At 41.8% G+C, this 23,141-nt stretch overlaps 1 protein-coding gene across 1 annotated transcript in view; it reads left to right on the top strand.

Annotated features, from left to right (window-relative positions):
• Positions 1 to 5,472: 5,472 nt before the first annotated feature.
• Positions 5,473 to 23,141, top strand: part of LOC124554820 (congested-like trachea protein) — a 160,806-nt gene continuing 143,137 nt past the window's right edge. The window contains exon 1 of the mRNA XM_047128483.1: positions 5,473 to 5,743. Within this exon, the coding sequence (XP_046984439.1) occupies positions 5,645 to 5,743 (99 nt within the window). The 5' untranslated portion in view covers positions 5,473 to 5,644. The remainder of the gene's footprint in view (positions 5,744 to 23,141) is intronic.

Below are 23,141 nucleotides of genomic sequence, written 5' to 3'. Positions count from 1 at the left end.
TCCAAAGCTGCTTCACAGAGGAAGACCGCACTGCAGTTCCTTCTCTAAATCCTCATACAAACGAAAAAATGGCTGACATCGAAATAAGTGACCAAAGGAATAGAAAAGCAACTGGAATCACTCAATAGAGGAAAGTCCACTGGACCTGACGGGATACCAATTCGATTCTACACAGAGTACGCGAAAGAACTTGCCCCCCTTCTAACAGCCGTGTACCGCAAGTCTCTAGAGGAACGGACGGTTCCAAATGATTGGAAAATAGCACAGATAGTCCCAGTCTTCAAGAAGGGTCGTCGAACAGATGCGCAAAACTATAGACCTATATCTCTGACGTCGATCTGTTGTAGAATTTTAGAACATGTTTTTTGCTCTAGTATCATGTCGTTTTTGGAAACCCAGAATCTACTATGTAGGAATCAACATGGATTCCGGAAACAGCGATCGTGTGAAACCCAACTCGCTTTATTTGTTCATGAGACCCAGAAAATATTAGATACAGGCTCCCAGGTAGATGCTATTTTTCTTGACTTCCGGAAGGCGTTCGATACAGTTCCGCACTGTCGCCTGATAAACAAAGTAGGAGCCTACGGAATATCAGACCAGCTGTGTGGCTGGATTGAAGAGTTTTTAGCAAACAGAACACAGCATGTTGTTATCAATGGAGAGACATCTACAGACGTTAAAGTAACCTCTGGCGTGCCATAGGGGAGTGTTATGGGACCATTGCTTTTCACAATATATATAAATGACCTAGTAGATAGTGTCGGAAGTTCCATGCGGCTTTTCGCGGATGATGCTGTAGTATACAGAGAAGTTGCAGCATTAGAAAATTGTAGCGAAATGCAGGAAGATCTGCAGCGGATAGGCACTTGGTGCAGGGAGTGGCAACTGACCCTTAACATAGACAAATGTAATGTGTTGCGAATACATAGAAAGAAGGATCCTTTATTGTATGATTATATGATAGCGGAATTAACACTGGTAGCAGTTACTTCTGTAAAATATCTGGGAGTATGCATGCGGAATGATTTGAAGTGGAATGATCATATAAAATTAATTGTTGGTAAGGCGGGTACCAGGTTGAGATTCATTGGGAGAGTGCTTAGAAAATGTAGTCCATCAACAAAGGAGGTGGCTTACAAAACACTCGTTCGACCTATACTTGAGTATTGCTCATCAGTGTGGGATCCGTACCAGATCAGTTTGACGGAGGAGATAGAGAAGATCCAAAGAAGAGCAGCGCGTTTCGTCACAGGGTTATTTGGTAACCGTGATAGCGTTACGGAGATGTTTAATAAACTCAAGTGGCAGACTCTGCAAGAGAGGCGCTCTGCATTGCGGTGTAGCTTGCTCGCCAGGTTTCGAGAGGGTGCGTTTCTGGATGAGGTATCGAATATGTTGCTTCCCCCTACTTATACCTCCCGAGGAGATCACGAATGTATAATTAGAGAGATTAGAGCGCGCACGGAGGCTTTCAGACAGTCGTTCTTCCCATACGCGACTGGAACAGGAAAGGGAGGTAATGACAGTGGCACGTAAAGTGCCCTCCGCCACACACCGTTGGGTGGCTTGCAGAGTATAAATGTAGATGTAGATGTAGAAGTTCCTTTATTCATGTGTACTTTGATTGTGTATGTAAGTATGATTCTTAACATGTTAATCATACTCCATAGAACCTCTTGTACATTACTCATGACTACCCTGAGTGTGTGCAAATGCTTTAAGATGGATGAATAAATAAATAAATAAAAAAATAAATACTGTCTGCAACTGTGAAGAGAACAATGCTAAATGTGCCATTATAATTATGGAATGCCGAAACACTTTTTGGTGGACAGTTTATCACAACATGTTTCCCATCTACTGCACTAAAGAATGGGAAATTCCATCGAATCTGAAAGCTCCTCATTGTGTTCTTCTATTCTATTCAGTATGAGGTACCTGTAAATTAATTAGGTTTACTTATCAAACATTGTAGTTCATTCGAATGATACCAAATGGCATCAAGTGGTAGTAATGAAATACTTAGGTGTAAACAAAACTCAACAAAGTATGGAGAAGTGTTTAATTTGTGACATTGAAAACTAGTTAAAGAATTTTAAATTCTATTTGTAACCAGTTGGCTGAAAATTTGTGTCATTGAAACTGACTGTTGTTAAGTTATTTATTAAGTTCCGTATAATAAAAGAATAGAGGGTATACACAAAAACTTCCCAATATACTTAATCGTAAAATTTGAGATGAACATAATTTAGGTACTTGCACATTCATTATATACATAAGACAGGATACCACAAGGAACAAAAGAAGATAGAAAGATGGTACAAATAAACAGTGTTATGAGTTAATTAGTAAATCAGGTCTACTTGTAAAAAGTTTTCAAATTCTTCAAGACTGTAAAAAGCTTTCTCTGTTGGCCGTTCTTGGGTTTTATTTTCAAATATATTAAGAGAGGCATTGTCTACCTGCACAGGTAATGTGTTGAAAAGCTTTGTTCCTACATTTTCATAACTGCCTTGTGTTTTTTAAGTAGAGTTGTAGGTTTGTCTGTCTTTAATACTTGATGAGTATTATGATTATGAATGGACTACCTAATATAGTAACAGTTAAGGTTTCCTTTTATGCAGAAACGGCAGCTGTATGTCAGAAGAAGTGGAAGAGTCATTATCTGTAATTCTTTGAAATAAATTTTGCATAATATATTATTTTTGGTAACCTCATAAGTGCACCAAATGGGTTACTTCCGTCAAATAAAAATTATCCTGGTCGCTGGAGAATTACCCTACAGAATAATGCCATAGTTTAGATTGCAATAAACAAAGGCATAATAGAGTTAATCGCTAGTTTTTCAGAAGCAGGTCTGCGTAATTTTTTTGGTAGATGGATAATTCGTGAAAGCTTTCAAGATATATAGTCTATATGATTCTAAACCTGATTCACTTACATTGATACAGCTGAATCAAAAAGGGCATGAGATGGTGGTATTTTTCAAATAGTACTCAAAAATTGGCGAAACAATCGAGAACTCTCAGAAGATGCAGATTTAGATGACACGTTTCCATCAACACAATATTTAATGAATCGTTTTTCAAAGCATGGTCCACCGAGTTTCGGGGAAAGAATTTAAATTGCAGACTGTTGAGTGCTTGACATGTTTTGGAAAATGTGTTTGGAATTCTGGTTTCCAAATTTCACTTGCATGAAAAATCAATACTATTTCAGTTGCAAATATTTGACAAAATTGTCTAAGCTACATGTGCTATTTATAGCCGGCAGAGAAAAATAGCTCCCCACCAACATGTACAGCCTCAGCTGATAGACCACGGTAATGGAGTTCACCAGCTATGAACACAAAGTAGTACAAATGTAGGATGGCTGATAGATGCAAAGTTGTAATCTGGCAGCAATAATTATTCAAAGCAAGCCGCATTACAAAGAGAAATGTTTGGAGATTTTTGTCCAGAAGATGCATCTGTACCATGGCAACATTTCTAAATTCAAACATATGTACAAAAAATTTTGGATATGAAGTACTGCTGCGACTTTTAAATAAATGGAGACTGAATAAAGAATTCAGCGTGCCTGGTTTGTGTATTATTTCTCCTTTGAATAAAGAATTCAATGTGCCAGATTTGTGTAGCCTTTCTCTTGTACACAGTTTTCCATAAAATGTTTCTAGCAAGGATTTTAATCTAGTATACAAGGGCTGTTACATGTTATTGTTGTGGTCTTCAGTCAAAAGACTGGTTTGATACAGCTCTCCATGCTACTCTATCCTGTGCAAGCTCCTTCGTCTGTAGGTAACTACTGCAACTTATATTCTTCTGAACCTGCTTAGTGTATTCATCTCTTGTTCTTCCTCTACGATTTTTGCCCCCAACACTTCCCTCCAGTACGAAACTAGTGATCCCTTGATGCCTAAGAATGTATCCTACTAATCGATACCTTGTGCTACTAAGGTTGTACCACAAATTTCTCTTCTTCCTAATTCTGTTCAGTACCTTCTCATTAGTTACATGAGCTACCCATTTAACCTTCAACATTCTGCTATAGCACCACATTTCAAAAGCTTCTATTCTCTACTTGTCTAAACAGTTTATTGTCCATGTTTAACTTTCATACAAATACTTTCATAAAGGACTCTCTGCCACCTAAATCTACACATGATATTAACAAATTTCTCGTCTTCAGAAGCGATTTTCTTGCCCTCGCCAGTCTACATTTTATATCCTCCCTACTTCTACCATCATCCGTTATTCAGCTTCTCAAATAGCAAAACTCGTCTACTACTTTAAGTATCTCATTGCCTTATCTAATTCCCTCAGTATCACCCGATTTACCTCAACCACATTCCGTTATCTTTGTTTGCTTTAGTTGATGTCCATCTTATATCCTCCTTTAAAGACTCTGTCCATTTTGTTCAACTACTCTTCCAAGTCCTTTGCTGTCTCTGACAAAATTGAAACGTCATCAGCAAACCTCAAACTTTTTATTTCTTCTGCCTAGACTTTAATTCCTACTCCAGTTTTTTTCTTTGATATCCTTTACTACTTGCTCAATATACAGATTGAATAACATTGGTTATAGGCTACAGGCCTGTTCACTCCCTTCTCAACCACTGCCTCCCTTTCACGCCCCTTGACTCTTATAACTGCCATTACTAGTGTTTCGTTCCCTGTATTTTATCCCTGTCACCCTTAGAATTTGAAAGAGAGTATGCCAGCAAACATTGTCAAAAGCTTTCTCTAAGTCTGGAAATTCTAGAAACACAGGTTTGCTTTTCCTCACCCTATCTTCTATGAGAAGTCGTAGGGTCAGTATTGCCTCACGTGTTCTTACATTTCTCCAGAAACCATACTGATTTTCTCCGCGGTTGGCTTCTACCAGTTTTTCTAATTTTTGTGTGAAGGATTCTTGTTAGCATTTTGCAACCGTTACTTATTAACTAATAGTTCGGTCATTTTCACACCTGTCAGCATCTGCTTCCTGTGCTACTGGAATTATTAAGTTCTTCTGGAAGTCTAGGGGTCTTTCGCTCATCTCATACGTGTTGCTCACCAGATGGTAGAGTTTTGTCATGGCTGGCTCTTCCAAGGCTATAAGTTCCTCTAACAGAATGTTGTCTGCTCCCAGGGACTTGTTTCGATTTAAGTCTTTCAGTGCTTTGTCAAATTCTTCATTCAGTACACATCTAGCTTCTCGTCTTCATCTACATCCTCTTCCATTTCCACAATATTTCCCACAAGTGCATCTTCCTTGTACAGACCCTGTATGCGTGCGAGTTTTCATGGGGTATAGTTGCGCGGCATGAGGCCAGCAAGTTAACTGGTTTTAATTATTTTAACTTTCAGGCCAGCTGGCGTTACAGTGAGCCAATAGGGAGTATCCACACGCCATCTGACTGGTCGTTGTTGTGGTGGAGGGATAAATGTGCAAGTTTTCGTTGCCTATGGTTCAATTGGTCTACCTATACTCTTTCGTTAAATTAGTGGAATATCTGCCTGTCAATGATTGTGAGTTGTTGGTGAACTGAACTGTGAAGTGTGTGGCAGGAGCCGCTAGGATTGGTGGTGGTAGTGTGTACAGTACAAATATAAGAACTCTGGGTTGAGCAGTAAAAGCAGTTCATTTTGATCCAGCCAAGATGGGGAAGAACAAAGTTAGCCCAGTTAAATACTTCGTTTGTGGTGGTTTTGGTGGCGTATGTACTGTTGTAGTGGGCCACCCTCTGGATACTATAAAGGTTGGTGTTGCATGAACTAGGAAATTTAGTGAATGTGATGGATGTAATTGGTACGTTGTGGAGTAACATTTCGTTGCAGAGAATGTAGGAGACGTACGCTGTGTTGTACACTTCCATTATTGTGCTTACGTGAATCGTGTTGACATATTGTTTCTCGTTACTGTTGTGTTCCTTTTGAATTTCAGCCAAACGGTGTGTGAAAATTTGCTATTTTCTCGCTCTACGGCAAGAGCTTACGCAAGAGGTTACGCCAGACTTGGTGCACATCCGAAATTAGGACTCCGTGTAGCTGAATAGTAGAATGGCGAAACTGAACTTTGATCCCTCTTTAATCATTGCTCTTGTGATATTTATGGAGACTGCTGAGTTGTTATGATGGTTAGAAGAAGATTAAATATTTAATGTTCTAAGCAGTGGGACGCATTTGACCGACTGTGCCATATTTACAAAAAATATTTTGGTTAAATCTGTATGGGTGTTCACTGGTGTCCGTTTCTTCATCAAGTGTAGATAGATAAAGGTTCCATTTGCGATGAAAACTGAGGAACTTGTGATCGAAAAACGCGTGTATACAGTGAAATAAGTTGCTATAAAATAACTGAAATTAAATCAAATCCTATAAACGTTTTAGTTGTCAGATTGTATTATTTCAGAAATAGATTTTTATGTATCGTAGTGTATGGGCAGCTTCAGCTAACCAAGGTGCTTTAGTTTCGCTGTACCTTCTGCTTTCTCATGACTCGGAGCAGTACGATATTAAGTTTGTTTTGTCATTTATAGATTGAGTAGTAATGTGTGATTTAAGAGTTTTGTGGCATAAACTAGTATTGACTTATGCTCCAGAAAGCCCCAAGTCATTTTTAATGATCACCCTCTGCCAAAAATAGAACAGAATTATGCTTGGTGAAATCCAAATGATATGCTGCCATAGGTAGGACCATGATTAAATGATCTTAAAGAGTGTCAATGGTAATGCCCTTCGTAGTGCTCTCTATTCTGGACTTAATAAAATTGATGCAACTGAACCTACAGTTATCAAATTGGTCTGACACCATAATGATTAGATTAGATTCAGTTTTTGTTCCATAGACCCAAAAATGAGATGTTTCTTACGGGTGTGGACCATGTCAGAAAGTATAACATAAAAAACATAAAACATTTGAATATAGTACTTACTATTCTATCATTTGTTAAGAAACTGTTAAAATAGAGAACTGCATTCCAGTAAACTGGAATGGCTAATATTTACACAATAAATGCACTGTCAGAATGAAACATTGTTATGCACTTTTAATAAATTTGTTGTACACAAAATACCTAATCTTGACTGGTGTGACCAACAAGTGCTGTCAAAACTGAAATCTAACAGACACTTTAACTTAAGCTAGTCTTAACAGTCCTTGTTAAAATGTTTGTCTATAGAATGGGAGGAGTTGCCTATCAAGATTTTCAAACTCTGTTTTAACTGTGCTTTATCTGAAACCAAGTTTTAACAGTTGCTGACAATTTATTGAAAATGTGAGTTCTTTAACATTGGACCCCTTTTTGGACAGAGGGAAGGGAATTCGGGTGTTCATGTAGATTGTTCTTCTTCCTAGTAATGATACTATGCATTGAACTATTGGTTGGCAACAGAGATATATTTCTTGCAACAAATTTGAGGAAGGAATAAATATACTGTGAAGCTGTGGTTAGAATATAAAGTTTCTTGAACAGGTTTCTACATGATCATCTTGAATTTACATCACAAATGATTCTTATTGCGTGCTTTTACACACTAAAAACTTTTGCTCCAATCGAGGTACCCAGAAGATGAGCCCTTATGACATAATAAAATGAAAGTAAGCAAATTATGCAAGTTTTTTTTGTATTTGTGTCTCTTACATCTGACAACATTCTCACAGAAAACACACACTTGTTTAGGCACTTCAGCAATTCTATGGTATGCCCTTCCCAACTGAATTTATTATCGAGTTGTAAATCCAGAAATTTTAATTGTCAACGTTTTTGATCTGCAGGTCTTCATATGTTACATACACGCTGGAAGGAATGGTGTTTTGTCATGTGATGTGTGCAGACGAAAAGAACACAGAAAACTGGCATTATTTCCTTGCATGCGTATTATCTTTCAGTATGTTGGTTGTAATGACACACTTATGTGTAGTGTTGTCAGATGTCTGTGTTGAGTAGAAAGGTGGTAGTTTGTTGAGAGTTTGCAAAGTGGTATTGAGGACTTCATTTAATGCTTGATTTATATGTGTACAATGGAAATTATGTGATTGTAAAGTTGTTATTAGCATGATTTTTGTCATTGAGCATTTGAAATGACTAGCTGTTTTGTGGTTGCTAGTGAGGGAGGGTCAGAAATTTATTGCGTAGGTCTGTGCCACAGCCTTCTTGGCTTGTAGTAGGATAGCTCTTCTGAGGTGGGCCACTTCTGTTTGTTGACGAGTGATGTTAGTGGGCAGGTATGTGCCGTTCACTGTCAGATTTCATTGGTTGACGTGTGAGTAAGACTGTTCTTGTTCTTAAAAATCAGAAAATCACTAAGAGTATCTCATTGTATACCATACACTAGGAGGCAGGAAGTTTGTGTAGGTGAACTTCAGCATGATCCAGGGTGTTACTTTCTGTTGAGGTCTTACATTAGACGGATAACGAACTACACAGAAACTGGAAAAATTAGGGCGTCGAGTCTTTTGCCATATCCAACAAGTGCGAAAGGATAAAGGAAGTGGGTACTGGAGCCTTTGTTTTGGCTTTGTGGTGTTGTTACCTGAAAGGGCCAAAATAATGGTTTACTTCTGTGATTTAAAGCCATACTTTTCAATCCCTGTCCCCTGTGGTGCTTTAAATGTTTCCATTTCGGCACTTGTCGGCACATTCCAGTAGTACCTCCATATGCTCCCCATTCCCTGAACTATCCCATATTAAGAATAGAAAAGATACAGGTACGGAGAAGCCCTTGACTGCCTTTCGTATTCTCAGCCAGATCAAAAATATGAACACCATCCTGTTCAAATGATTTTGGCAAACATGGTTACTAGGCCTATGTCTGTAACAAAGGTTCAGTCATCTGCTATTCCTGTCTGTCGGGTAATAGGGTCTGCCTGAATCTGAATTTGTCTGTGATGAGGAACATCATTTCTGTGCCCCCTGCTGGCAGAGACTGATACTTCTCTGGCATCCTGCAGGGGAAGGTCACCTTCTGCCGAATGTCTTCAGCAGGTAAACACTGACTTGTGGCCCAGCATCAGCCACTGTCCATGGAAAGACAGGCTGTCATGCAGCCCACAGCCTGTTCATCATCCCTTCCTGATGGACAACTAAATAAACCCCAACCACAGTTAAAACTGCATATGGATAAAAAAGGTAAAAAAAAAAGAAAGAGGACAAAAAAGTGATAGTGGAGCTGGTAGTCACTGTGGCAACAGATCCCTCACCACCACTAATTTTGAAATTATTAATGTTAAAATGGTTTCTACTCAACATGTGGTGCTGAAACGTGACCCACCTTCCTGCCTTCATCCCAACACCCATGGGTACCCCTACAGCCGTTATCTAGTGGAGCTGTAATGGTTATTTTCACTGCCTAACAGAACTTGGTCATATACTTCCATTTTATTTGGCAACATGTATAGCCCTTCAGGAAACTAGACTCCCTGAAATGTGTAACACCCTCTGCTTATCCTATGTAATCACCTTACATATTTTATAGAGAGTTGGCTGTGAAAAAGCATATGGTGATGTCTGCACATTGGTGCTTTTGGACACTTTAAGTGGCCATTTTCCACTCAGTACAGCATTGCAGGCTGTTCGTACAGACAACTATTAATTTTACTGTCTGTGATATCTTTCTCCCTCCAGAAAGGGAGCTGACATCAGGAGACAGTTTATCTGATCAATCAGCTACCATCCTCTTTTCTACTCCTGGGCAATTTTATTGCTTTCAACCCTTTTGGGGTCTTGATAAAACATCTGAGGACTCTAATGGAAAAATCATGGGCTTTGACTTATGTTTACTGAACAGTGGCACAAAAACTGATTTTAGTGCAGAACATGGAACATATACTGCCATATGTGGTCTGTTGATGTGAAGGCCCAACATCCTCCCTTCAACGCAAAGGAGAGTGCATGACTATCTCGGGGAGAGTGATCATTTCTTAATTGTCATGACCCATCCACACTGTTAACCAAATCAGGATCCCCAAAGATAGGCCAATCAAGGAATCTGATAGGCAAATTTTCAGTTCCACCCTACCATCCAAGGCTATGCACATTGCCTTAAAAACCCCAGAAGAAAGGCCTCCTGTGGGTCTGTGTGTTCGAATAGCTGTGAGGTATTCCTGCCTGTCGTAAGAGGTGACTAAAAGGAGTTTCGCACGTTTCGGCCTTTGTGATGGTCCCCTGTAGGGTTTGACCTCCATTTTTCAAAGTTTTCCCAAAGAGTGAGCCAACTGGGGAAGGGTGCGTTACATGGTGCATAGTGTCCATCATGCGCCAAGATCTCTTGCATCCTTTGTCGACTTGGATCTGCACTTCCACTTGCTCTCCAGCTGTTGGGCAAGGTCACCCTCCTGGGTGTGTTTTCCTCCATCCTCTGTGCAGTATCGCTTTCTGCACTGTCGACAATAATGGACTTCTTAGCTGCCTGATACCCAGCACTGTAGCCAGTCCATTGTAGTGAAGCCACCATGTACCCTGTTGGTTGTAGCCTCCTGGCCACACAGGTGGCCTTTGCGGTGGCTGGGTGACGCCCATGGGGAGGGCCCCTGGTCGGAGTTGGTGCCATGAAGCGTAGTATGTCATCTCTTGCTGGTGGTCACACCAGCAGTCTCTAAGCAGTTGAGGTCTAACTTCAATGCTAAGAGATACGACCCCAAATTGTCCATTTCCCCCCCCCCCCTCCCCCATGGCCACCCATGGGAGGAACGCCAGGCTAAGGATGGCAGTGAAGCGTATTTGTCCTGGTATCTCGTATGTAAGAGTGTTGATGGGGAATCCTTTATGTCCACGAAGCCTCAGTTTTTTGTAGAGCATTTGGAGGAGGAGGTGGAGGGCTTGTCCAAAATGTGGTCAGGGTCGGTCTTTATCAAAACAGCATCCTCTACCCAGTCATGGGCACTACACGCCTGTGACAACCTGGAGGATGTTTCTGTTTCCATGATGCTGCATGAAAGCTTAAATATGGTCCAGGGTATCATATTTCACAGGGACCATCTTTTGCAGTCTGACGATGAGCTGGATGCCAATTTAGAGCAGCGGTATGTCCATTTCGACTAGCACATCCCCCGGGGTCCGAGGGACAATCAGGTTTCCACTGGTGCCATCATCTTGGCCTTTGAGCGTGACACATTACCCGAGAAGGTCAAAGTGATGGTCTACCACTGTGATGTAAAGCCATATATCCCTCCCCTGATGCAGAGCTGTAAGTGCTGGAAGTTCGGCCATATGTCTTCCCGCTGTACTTCCAGTGTCACCTGTTGGGATTGCAGACATCCTTCACATCCAATTACTCCCTGTGCCCCGCCTCACATCTGTGTCAACAGTGGAGGGCACCATTTGCCTTGCTCGCCAGACTGCAGGATTCTCCAGAAAGAAAGAAAGAAAGAAACATGGAACGTAAGACACTGGAACAACTGACCTACACTGAGGCTAAGAGAAAATATGAGAGGCTACATCCTGTGCATATGATGTCAACCTACACTGCCGGCACGACAACAGTTCTACTGTGTTCTGTTCCGCCGCGTACAGTTGGCTCCACCTGCTCACTTGATGGTGGGGGCACTTCCCTCCCTGTTGCTCCTGCACAACATACTTCAGGAGCAACCCTCGGGGGACATCAGTCCCCACCTGTCAGCTGGGCCCTCAGACACAATGGATGTCAGTCACACAGGTACTGATTTAGTGACAGCAGGTGATCCGGAGCATAGAGTGCCTCATTGAGTGTTTCACACCTTCCCAGTCTCACGATCACGTAATCCTCTAGTGGAATTGCAGCATGTTTTTTTCCACAACCTGGCTGAGCAACAGCGATTGTTAAGCTTTACACCTGCTTTCTGCATTGCCCTCCTGGAAACCTGGTTCCCGGCAATGCGGACCCCAGCCCTCCGCAGCTATAAGGGATATTACAGGAACCGTACCTACTATAATAGTGTCAGGTGGACTTTGGGTCTGTCCTGGACTCAGTATGCAGTGAACCTGTGCCCCTTCAAACCAGTCTTGAAGCTGTGGCTGTCAGAATAAGGATGACACAGGAAATAACTGTCTGCCATGTATATCTTCCTCCATATGGTGCAGTACCCCTGAACGTATTGGCTGCACTGATTGATCAACTCCTTAAACCTTTCCTACTTTAGGGAGATTTTAATGCACATAACCCTTCGTGGGGTGGCGCCATGCTTACTGGCTGAGGTAGGGAGGTCAAAAATTTAAGGTCACAACTCGACCTCTGCCTCTTAAATACAGGTGCCCCCATACATTTCAGTGTAGCACATGGCACATATTCGGCCATTGATGTCTTAGTTTGCAGTCCTGGCCTTCTCCGGTCTATTCACTAGAGCACATGACAACCTGTGTGGTATTGACCATTTCCCCATCTTCCTGTCACTCTCCTGGCATCATACCCATCTACACCTACCCAGATGGGCTTTAAACAGGGCAGACTGGGAAGCCTTCACCTCTGCTGTCACCGCTGAATCTTGCCCACATGGTGCCATCTATGATGTTGAGCAGGTCACTACAATGATCGTTTTTGCAATGGAAAACAGAATCCCTCTTCCTCTCTCTCTCTCTCTCTCTCTCTCTCTCTCTCTCTCTCTCTCTCTCTCTCTCTCTCTCTCTCTCTCTCTCTCTCTCTCCCCCTCTCCCTCTCCCCTTTTTTTTTTTAAGGGTGCCCCTGGCAAAAGACAATCACTTGGTGGATGCCAGAAGTTGCTGAGGCAATTAAAGAGCATCAGCGAGTTCTACAGTGACATAAGTGGCACCCTTCCCCAGAGCACCTAATAGCCTATAAGTGACTCCGTGCCCGTGTTTGTCAGCTTATTAAATGACCGAAACGAGTGTTGGGAGAGCTACGTGTTGACCATTGGATACCAAACGTCACCTTCCCACGTCTGGATGAAGATCAGACGTCTTTTTGGGTACCAGACCTAAGAGTTCTAACACACAATGGTTTATCAATATAAAAAAAAAAAAGTTGATGTTTCTCCAACACCATGAACTTGAGACAGTGATCATAAAAGTACGATAATCAAGAATATCATGAGGAGGTATCTGCTCCAATGACACAGCAAGACTTTTTATTGTAATATCAGTTACGTACTAGAGCAACAGTCAACCAACATTGACCAACAGGATTGTCAGTACAGAAAAAGTAAAATCAAAACGACCTCCTCGAATACAGTTTGACCTTTAAGAACATCAATTAAAACAGACGAACTAACTTTCATATTATATTCAGTCTCCACGTCCAAAATAGACTTGTAATTCTTAGGCCTCCATCAGAAGACATGAAGTATTCTGCGACAAGACATGCTGCCGACTGTGCGCCAGCTACCGGAAACACTCATTATCAGTGGCATGTTATCTACCGATGTAAACGCGATTGCTGAGCACTTTGCTGAGCACTAAGCTCGAGCCTCTGCGTCAGAGAACTACCTCCCAGCCTTTTGTACCCTCAAATGGTGGATGGAAAGGAAAGTACTGTCGTTCATTATACTCCAGTGATCCCTATAATGTCCCATTTACAGAGTGGGAGCTCCTCAACGCCTTTGCACATCACCTCGACACAGCTCCTGGACTGGATTGGATCCGCAGTCTGATTATTAAACATCTCTCATCTGACTACAAGTGACATTTCCTCTCATCTTCAACCGGATCTGGTGTGATGGTGTCTTTCCATCGCAGTGGCGGGAGAGCACAATTATTCTGGTGCTCAAACCTGGTTAAAACCCGCTTGATGTGGATAGCTGTCTGCCCATCAGCTTCACTAACTTTCTTTGTAAGTTGCTGGAACATATGGTGTGTCAGCGGTTGGGTTGGGTCCTGGAGCCAGGTGGCCTATTGGATCCATGTCAGGGCGGCTTCCGCCAGGGTCGCTCTAGCACTAATAATCTTTTGTCCCTCGAGTCTGCCATCTCAACAGCCTTTTCCAGACGCCAACATCTGGTTGCTGTCTTTTTTGATTTATGTAAAGCATATGACATGTTCTGGCAGCATCATATCCAAAACTACATGTCGCTCTGTACTTTCCAAGTTCTTGCATCCTATAATTCCCCCAGTGTTCAGGAGAATGGCATTCCGCAGGGTTCTGTATTGTCTCTATTTTTAGTGGCTGTAGGGCCATCGGTCTTACTTTATCTGGATGTGGATGACTTCTGTCTTTCGTACTGCTCCTCCAGTACTTGTGTTGCTGAGTGGCACCTACAGGGAGCCATTCACAAGGCGCAGTCATGGGCTCTAGCCCACTGCTACCAATTTTCAGCCACGAAGTCGTGTGTCGTGAATTTGTCGGTGACGCACCATTCATCCAGAACCAGAGCTTTACCTTAATGACAATCCACTCACTGTAGTGGGGACATATCAATTGGTTTTCGGCACCTGATTCACTTGGCTACCTCACCTTCATCAGCTTAAGTGGAAGTGCTGGCAGCACCTTAATGCCCTCTGCTGCCTGAGCAATACAAACTGGGGTGCGGATCGCTCTACGCTGCTGCAGCTCTACAGGGCCCTAGTTCAATTCCGCCTTGACTATGGGAGTCTGGTTTACGGTTCGGTGGCACCCTCAGTGTTGCATTTACTTGACCCAGTTTTGTCCCTTTATACCCCAAATCAACCAACCATGTGGGCATTCCAGGGAATGAACTGGCTGATAGTTTGGGTAGAGAGGCAGATACTTACCCCATTCCCTTTCATGAACCCAGGTGCAGATATGCGGATACGTATCAAATCTTTTTTCCCAGCATTGGAATAACATCTGGTGTGCTACTGCTCTCAGTAATAAACTCTGCACAATAAAGGAGACAACTGCAGTTTGACCCTCAGGGGGCTCAGCATTTAGTTGCTGGGTATAGGCTTGGCGACCCCTGGGTCCCTGAGCTGGGGACTGGGAAGCGCCACCAGTCCTCAATACCCTAAGCTCTGAGCGCGCTTGAACGACCACCGTAAGGCGCAACGGTGGAACGTTGTACGATACAGAGCCCGGGGATCTTGGCTTAACTGCCTTGGTCGTGAGGATGAGGATGGTGTAAACCTCTATATATATATATATATATATATATATATATATATATATATATATATATATATATATAAAAAAAACCAACCCTCAATCTCAAGATGTGCTGCACGCCGAGGAGACTCATGGCTGTTGAAGTAGAACAGATGCTAGCAGGTGACCTCTGGGAACCTGCCTGCCGCCCCCCGGTTGTATTAGGCTTACCCAGGGAAGTGGGGCCCTGTCTGGGTGGACATTCCTTTCCCTAGCTGCTCGTGGGACCACCATGAAAAGAAATATGATTAGTGCGCAAGCACAAGTCTCTAAGAAAGGAAAGTTCAATGGTTTCAAGTATGACTCCCAATCGTTCCCTTCCCTGCTCACACCAGGGGAGGAACGGCGGTCTAAATTATCTGGTGAGACGTATTCTCCTCGATTTCTGGTTTGCAGCTGAATAGATGGGGACTCATTTCTGACCACAAAGCCTCAGTTTTTTCTTGAAAATTTAGAGGACAAGTTTGGAGAAGTTGAGGGCATGTCTAAAATGAGGTCTGGAGCATTCCTCATGCAGACAGAATTCACAGCACAGTCACGGGCATTTCTTGCTCGTGACAAGCTCGGTGAGGTTGGAGCCTCCATTACGCCTCATAAGACCTTCAATATAGTTCAGGGACTTAGTTTTCATCTTGACCTGTTGTTGCAGTCTGACAAGCTCCGTGCAAATCTGGAACGTCGCGGTGTCCACTTTGTATGTCGTTTCTTCAGGCGACCTAAAGATAGTAGGGCCACCACCGGCGCCTTCATCTTGGCTTTTGAGGGTGACACCCTGCCCGAGAAAGTCAAGGTGATGATATATCGATGTGATGTTAAACCTTACGTCCCTCCTCCGATGTGCTGCTTTAAGTGCTGGAGGTTTGGGCATATGTCATAGAGATGTGACGCCAACCCTACCTGTCGGGATTGTGGACGTGCCTCCCACCCCAACGTCCCATGTTCGCCGCCCCCTGTTTGTGTCAACTGCAGACAGAAACATTCACCTTGCTCTTCAGACTGCGCGGTTTATCAAAAAGAACGGAAGATAGTGAAGTATAAGACCTTGGACAGGCTCACTTACACAGAGGCTAAACGCAAGTACGATCGACTTCACCCTGTGCGCATTTCATCGACATATGCTGCAGCAGCTTTGATGTTGCCATCCCTGGCTATGAGTCCCCAAGCTCAGCCGCTTTTGTGGGCCCTCCAGCCCAGCCGTCTATTCCTGCCCCCCCCCCCCCCCCCTGGTAGTTGGGGGAACACCCTCTTCCGTTGCTCCCCTGTTTTCAACATCGGGAGTAACAACCCCTCCTTCTTTGGGGACTTCAGTCCCAACCTCTGCGCTGGAGAAGTGCCCGCCTCCTCCGGCTCCCCTCACGCGGAAGGGATCGTTTGGTGCCCTCCCTTCCATGGTTACTGCCCCTCCAGATGTCAGCCAGTGGCTGAGAAAGCCACCACCTCAGGGCCATAGGGCTTCCAAGTCTTCCTCAGTCCATGAGACTGGGTTGGAAAAGCCCATCCAGCCTGGTAAACTGGACGACAAACGGAACCCTACCAAAAAGAAGAAAAAGCAAAAGGAGAAGGACAGAGAGACAGAAAAGGAGTTCACCACTGCACCTGAAGATGTGGAGCATCTAGGGTCCACTCAGGAGCTAGATGTTGCTCGACCCGCAGCTCCTATGGAAGTTGATCAGGCTACTTTGCAATCGGTGGCGGTGAGCGCTTCTAAGGTGTGACCCATCCCCCCCAGGTTCTTTCATGTCTTAACAGTCGAGTACCATTATCCTTCAATGGAATTGCTATGGTTTTTTCCGCCACCTTGCTGAGTTGAAACAGCTTTTGTGCCCTTCCCTGCCACTTGTCTGGCCCTACAGGAAACCTGGTTTCCTGTTCGGCGGACCCCCCTCCCTCTTTGGCTACCGGGCTTACTATAAGAACCACGTAGAATACGAAAGGGTGTCTGGCGGTGTATGTGTTTATGTTCTTGCGACTGTTCCTAGTGACCCAGTGCCACTTCACACGGCTCTCGAGGCTGTGGCTGTTAGAATCCAGGCAGGAATGGGGCTTACCATCTGTTCCCTCTATCTTCCCCTGGATGAAGTTGTCCCTCTTGCTGACCTAGCTACCTTGTTCGCCCAACTTCCCCCCCCCCCCCTGCCATTCCTCCTTTGGGGGGACTTAAATGCCCACCACCCTTTATGGGGTGGGGCCCAGATCTCGGGCCAGGTTAGGAACATTGAGGCTCTCTTGGCACAGCAGGACATTTGCCTACTTAACACTGGTGCTCCCACACTGTAGTCTGTTTTACTCTAGTCAACTATTTGCTCTGCTCCTTTGAAGTGTCCTCTATTTTGTGTTATTGCAGTGTTCATTTTAGCTCTGTACTACTTGATGTTCCCTCCCTCTGGGTGCAGAGGTTACTCTTGTACTGTATAGGCCTTTTACAAGTATGTCTGTTTGGAACAATGGACTGATGACCTCGATGATTAGCCCCCATCAAACCCCAAAACCAACCAACCAACCAACCAACCAACCAACTGAAGTTTGGCACTCTTCCTTCCTCTCCACTTGGAAAGGATCCACTGTCTTATCCTGTCTACACATCGGTCACACTAGTCTCACCGATTGTTTTCTCTTGCGTAACGAACTGCCACCACAATGTGGCTGTTTAGCCAGACTGATAGTATCCCATATATTGGTGGAATGTCCCCTTCTTGTGGCCCTTCACACTAAGTATAGCCTTCCAGATTCCTGTATCAGCAGGAGATTCACAGATCATTGAACTGGTCCTCATTTTCCTCTGTGAAACTGGTTTTCATTTTCAGTAATAAGGCTTTGCTCTGCTCCTGGAGCAGGGGCAGGGTGGTTGTGGTTGGGGCATGTCTCCATATTTTCTAGGTCTGGGATCTATGTCCACTCCCCCGTGCAAAGACCATTCTTTTATATCTCAGTTTTTCTAGTTCTTAGATTTGGCCTACACTTTTATGCCTTCTGCTGTGTGTGTTTTAACTTCTTCAATTTATAGTTTGACCCCACTTACGGAATCCATCAAATTTTAGTGGATCTTCTAGATTATGCAAGCAACTTTGAATTGCTGGACTGATGCCCTCTCTGATTAGTTCAATAACCCTGGTAGATCCGGTCAGTCGGACTGCATATAGTCTTCAATCTGTTGTCGGGATTACTGATTTCTGGTTATGTGCATGTTTCTTGATTTTTCAACAACTGTTCTTAGTAATTTTGCATAATTTTTATAGTGTGCAGCTATTGCAGGATCTCTACGTGTTCCTGCCCACAGATATATTTCCCTTTTCCTTTCAAAATATACTTTAATCCCTTTAGTGGTCCATGGTTTTTTCACATGACTGTTTAATTTCCTTTCTGATTAGTTTATGTGGAAAGTTATTTTCAGGTAATTATATAAGTTTATTATGGAATAGATTAAATTTTATGTTAGCATTTGGTTCATAATAAACTTCATCCCAAGTCATCTTTTGTAAACTGTTCTTAAAAATCTATGATCTGGAGTAATCAGTTATTGTAATTGATTTCCACTGAGGAGTACCCATAAGGCACTGTGTTATTTAGCCTAACAAACTGTGCACCATGATCAGGTAGAGCATTTATAACTGGGTAAACAGTTACTGTCTGTAACTTTTCTGTCTTAATGTGTGAAAACTGTTTCCACCACAAGAAATTCATGCTTGACCATAAATACAGATGCTATAGGCAAGCCTGCAGGTTGTGCTATTGTATTTGACCACAGATGGCACTTGTGCAGTGTCTTCAGTATGTATTTGATGTTTCAAGGGGTGCCATATTGAAGATCTTATCACACACAGGGAAAGGGGAAAAAAATCATCTGGAGTCACACTATGGACAAGAGTGTGTTAAGTGATTGACAGATGGTCATTGAAGAGGGTTGTGACGAAAAATGAAGATGCCAGCTGCAAAGATCACTGTAGAACTGAATGTCACACTCTCAAACCATCAGCACCAGAAAACATGAAGTGAGCTCCATTAGCAGGGCAAGCTGGGATTCCAAAACCACTAATGTGATGCAAATGCCTGTAATAAGAAAACAAGGATGGTCATTACTTGACAAAGATAGGTACCTCAGTGTTGGTGTGTGTTTTGCTGCTCCCTTACCACAGCTTAGAAGTAGCTAAAATTATTAGGCAGTGTGATTCTTCCAAATGCAGCATGTGTTACCTGAATGCTATGTAACAAAGTTTTTGGCTGTTTGAAAACACTATAATGTAAACAAATTACATTTCAGCCTGATGAGCTGCACTGCAGTTACCCTCTTAGATCGTCTGCTGTGATACAGCGTAATAACAAAGTAACAACAAATGTAAGAAACACCACAATTTTCAAAGAGCCGTTTACATTCATCAAAGTAATGTGCGAAAATTCACTACAAACACTCTTTAATTTCATGACACCCCCCCCCCCCCCTCCTTCGTGGATAGTTTGGGAGACTATAATAGCCACTAAACATTTTTTTAAATAGAAAACTGAGCTATTTTCTTTCACTGCAATAACCTTACATTTGCTAGTTGCCATATGGAAATCATTAACACAGTATGCAGGCTTGTGAAAGACATATAGCTGTCATTTAAAATGTACACCTGAACATTTCAGTGGTCTGTGTTAAGAAAATCATAGATTTTTGGAGGTAAAAATTACTTCATGTTGCATAGTGTGGATGCAGTTGTTTTGTCTTGTAATCATTTGCAAATAAAAAAAATTTTCATAAAATTCTAGTACATAAATTCTGTTTTGGTATGAATAAAAACTAAAATATTAACAGATCAGAGTGAATAAAATTCATATAACAATATTTATGCACTTATTCAGATACAGTGTAATTAGTTTCATAGTGCTTTCAGTTGGTATACTATGCCTCATCAAAACATAGAATTGGGTTTTATTGTGTTACATGTGATAAAATTCTGTTGTACAGAATTTTACTTGTCTGTTAAGCAGTATAAATGGATGAATTTATTTAGTATAGTTCCACTTCCCAGTTTCGTCAGTCTGCAGTTTTCTGTCTCTAATTCAGTAATAAATTATTTGACTCTAAGTTCCACTTACAGTATTGCATCTCTTGTCGCGCCTGTAAAACTTGTGGCAAGTAAGACTGCAGCTGTTGAGCTGACATTCTGTTACTGCAAATATAATTCAGCAGTGTTGCAGATTAGACTTCCAGTATTTGTTAGGGAATGTACCTATCAGGTACACACTGCTGTATTTCCTTTATGCAGTGTTTGAAATGGTATATTTATTTTAACTTGATTCAATATAATCATCACCAATAATTTTAAGTCTAATTTTAACAGTGGGCATTTAAAATGTTTTCCAAGCAGATTATGTAAATGTGATTGCTTTATAGCATAGCAATACTACCTTTACTTCACATGTACTTTCACCCTGGATGCATAGATTCTCTGTAACAGAATACTTAATGTGTGCGTATGACTACGTAATTGAAATTTATAAGCCCATATTTTTATTTGGTGTTTTGTACAGGACTGTAATCAGTTTGTGCTTCAATCTTGGTCATTTTTCCTGTACAAATGGCATAAAAATTTGATGACATTGTAATATATACATTTAATTCTTAACAGTATTTCAATTCAGTGATGAAAATGATTCAGAGCACACATCTGCGTAATAAGCATGTCAACATTTGCCTTCATATGCGTGCAGGCTTCTGTGGCTGAACTTATCTTGTGATGAGATAGTGGTAGGGAAAGGGGGAGGATGAGGATGGGGGTCTGCTGCAAGCAGTGGCTGATTTGACCAGCTGGTTTTAGTGAATCGTACGGTAACATTAGGTGTGATCTAGCAATGCTCCTGAAATTCAGTGGTTGTTTCTGTGTCATTATCTATTGTTCCTTCATTTGTAACTATTTGATGTCCATGAAGACATCCATCCACCAGAATTGTCAGTTAAGATGACAGAAGCTTGTGATGACTGTGCTTCATATTGACATGCCTCTTAATTGCTCCAATCGCCTTGTACTTCTTTTGATGGTTACAGCTTGTAAAGCCTGTATGCTTTGTGGAACCAAATAGTGCTGCCACACTTAGTTTGGTATTCTGAGTGGGGTTGTTAACTCATTCAATATGAATTTTACAAATGACATGTGTTAGTGTCATTCTGCCTTATCATTGTCTGATCACTTAAACCTAGATAGATGCAGTATGTAGACATCATCTTTTGGGGAGCCCAACAACTCTCAAATCAATTTGCCATCAGTAAAGCTTCTTTGACTTCTATCACCCCATCATGTAGTCCCATTAAGTCTGCGTAATTGATTGTACCATTGTTACACATTAAAAGTGGCTGTGACACATAGAAATGTATATAAAACTAGTGACATTAATCAAATGGTGTATTTTGTTAATGTGATTAGGGCCACCTGTAATTCTAATAAAAATAATGTGAAAGGCTGGATCTTGATGCTGTCATACAGAAGAATCAAAATTTTTATTCACTTCAGAGTACTGAGAATAGATTAGGAGAGTGACTCTTTCATGGAGCTAGATGTAACAGCACAGGAGATGATTGTGAAGTTTCACCTCATCATTACTGTGTTAAAACTTCAGCCACATCCACATTGGCAAATTCAAATTAATATCAATGGTAAGCCAGATATAGTCTGTAGAGAAAATGCATGAAGATTTCCAACACTGCTTGTTTCACCAGCAATAAGTAATTTTTGCACTCACTGTCGACACTCTTTAATATCCAGTTTCTGGAATCAAATCTTGAACAGCTCTACTGAAAACTTAAATTGTATTCCAGTGAGTTAATCCCAGATTTAGTCAGTGCCTGAATTAGGACTCCAATCCCAGTGTTAGTATGTATGTACTCAGTACTTTACTTATTCTCTTCCACTGTTTGCAGCTGTGCACTAATCGTTAGCTCATATTTTGCAAGTTGTTTTGAGAATATTTGCATCAGAAAATCCATTCTTATGGAAGAAATTAATTCACTACAGTGTGTTGGTTGGTACATTAGTAAGAGCTACTTTCTCAAAATACCTGTTGTGTTTATTCTGCATGAGTCATGTACCTAAGAGTTTGTAATGTTGCCCACATAGGTGACAGTCTGACATTCGGCAGATTCGGGTGCAGCCACAAGATGGATGGAAATAATAGATAATTGTTTTCATAGTAATTTCACATAAGCACTTCATCTGAGCATATGTTCCATTCTTACTACCTCTTAGTGGGAAGTGAAAAAAATTAATGTATAATTGTCATGCCTCTGTCTTTGAAAAGAATTCTGTATCTACCTTTCCCCAATTCAATGATGCCATGTATGTCAATTATTTCTCAAAATTTTAGAATTCCTGTCACCACCAGCATAGTTATTTTCAAAAATTGCTCCCTCTGCTTGTCTGTTCTCAAATGCTCTTCTAGCTACTTAAATTAAGAGTTTCCACAGAACCTGTAACCTAATGTATTGCTTTCATTTGCTAGTCACCAGTTTCAGCCTAGTATTCAGTATTAATCATTTGCATGTAAGTGGTCGTATGTCTGAAGACCATACATGGGTAATGATTAAGTCAATTTCAGCCCATAAACTAACAGTGACAGGTTTTTATCAGGCCAGTTGGACTAAGGTGCACAAATATTTTATAATACCTGTCGGTGCTGGCTCGGAAATGCCGTGGAATTTTTTCAAGTATTTTAATTTTTGACTTATTGCATGGTCTACAAACAGTAGATGTATAACTACTTACATGCAGATGCTCGAAAAGGATGATAAGGTTGAAATTGGCCAGTAGCAAACAAAAGTATTAGATACAATGACCACCTCAGAGGAAACATGTTCACTTAACCAGAGTCCAATGCCTGTGGATCCAGTTAAGAAGGGAAATTCCTCTGTTTTCATGCAATACTTCATGTTGAGAAATGCAAGTTATATCCTTCAGAATTTCAGTGTACACTGAGATAACAAGTCATGAGATACATCCTAATATTGTCTGACCTCCTTTTGCCTGGTGGTGTGCAGCAGCTTGATGTGGCATGGACTAGTCATTAGGAGTCCATTGCAGAAAGTTTGAGCCAACCTGCCTTTATAACAGTCCTTAATTATGAAAGTGTTGCCGGCACAAAATTTTGCGCACGAAC

This window comes from Schistocerca americana, chromosome X (genome assembly GCF_021461395.2).
Source record: "Schistocerca americana isolate TAMUIC-IGC-003095 chromosome X, iqSchAmer2.1, whole genome shotgun sequence".
Taxonomy (NCBI): domain Eukaryota; kingdom Metazoa; phylum Arthropoda; class Insecta; order Orthoptera; family Acrididae; genus Schistocerca; species Schistocerca americana.
This window is presented reverse-complemented; position numbering and strand designations above follow the sequence as displayed.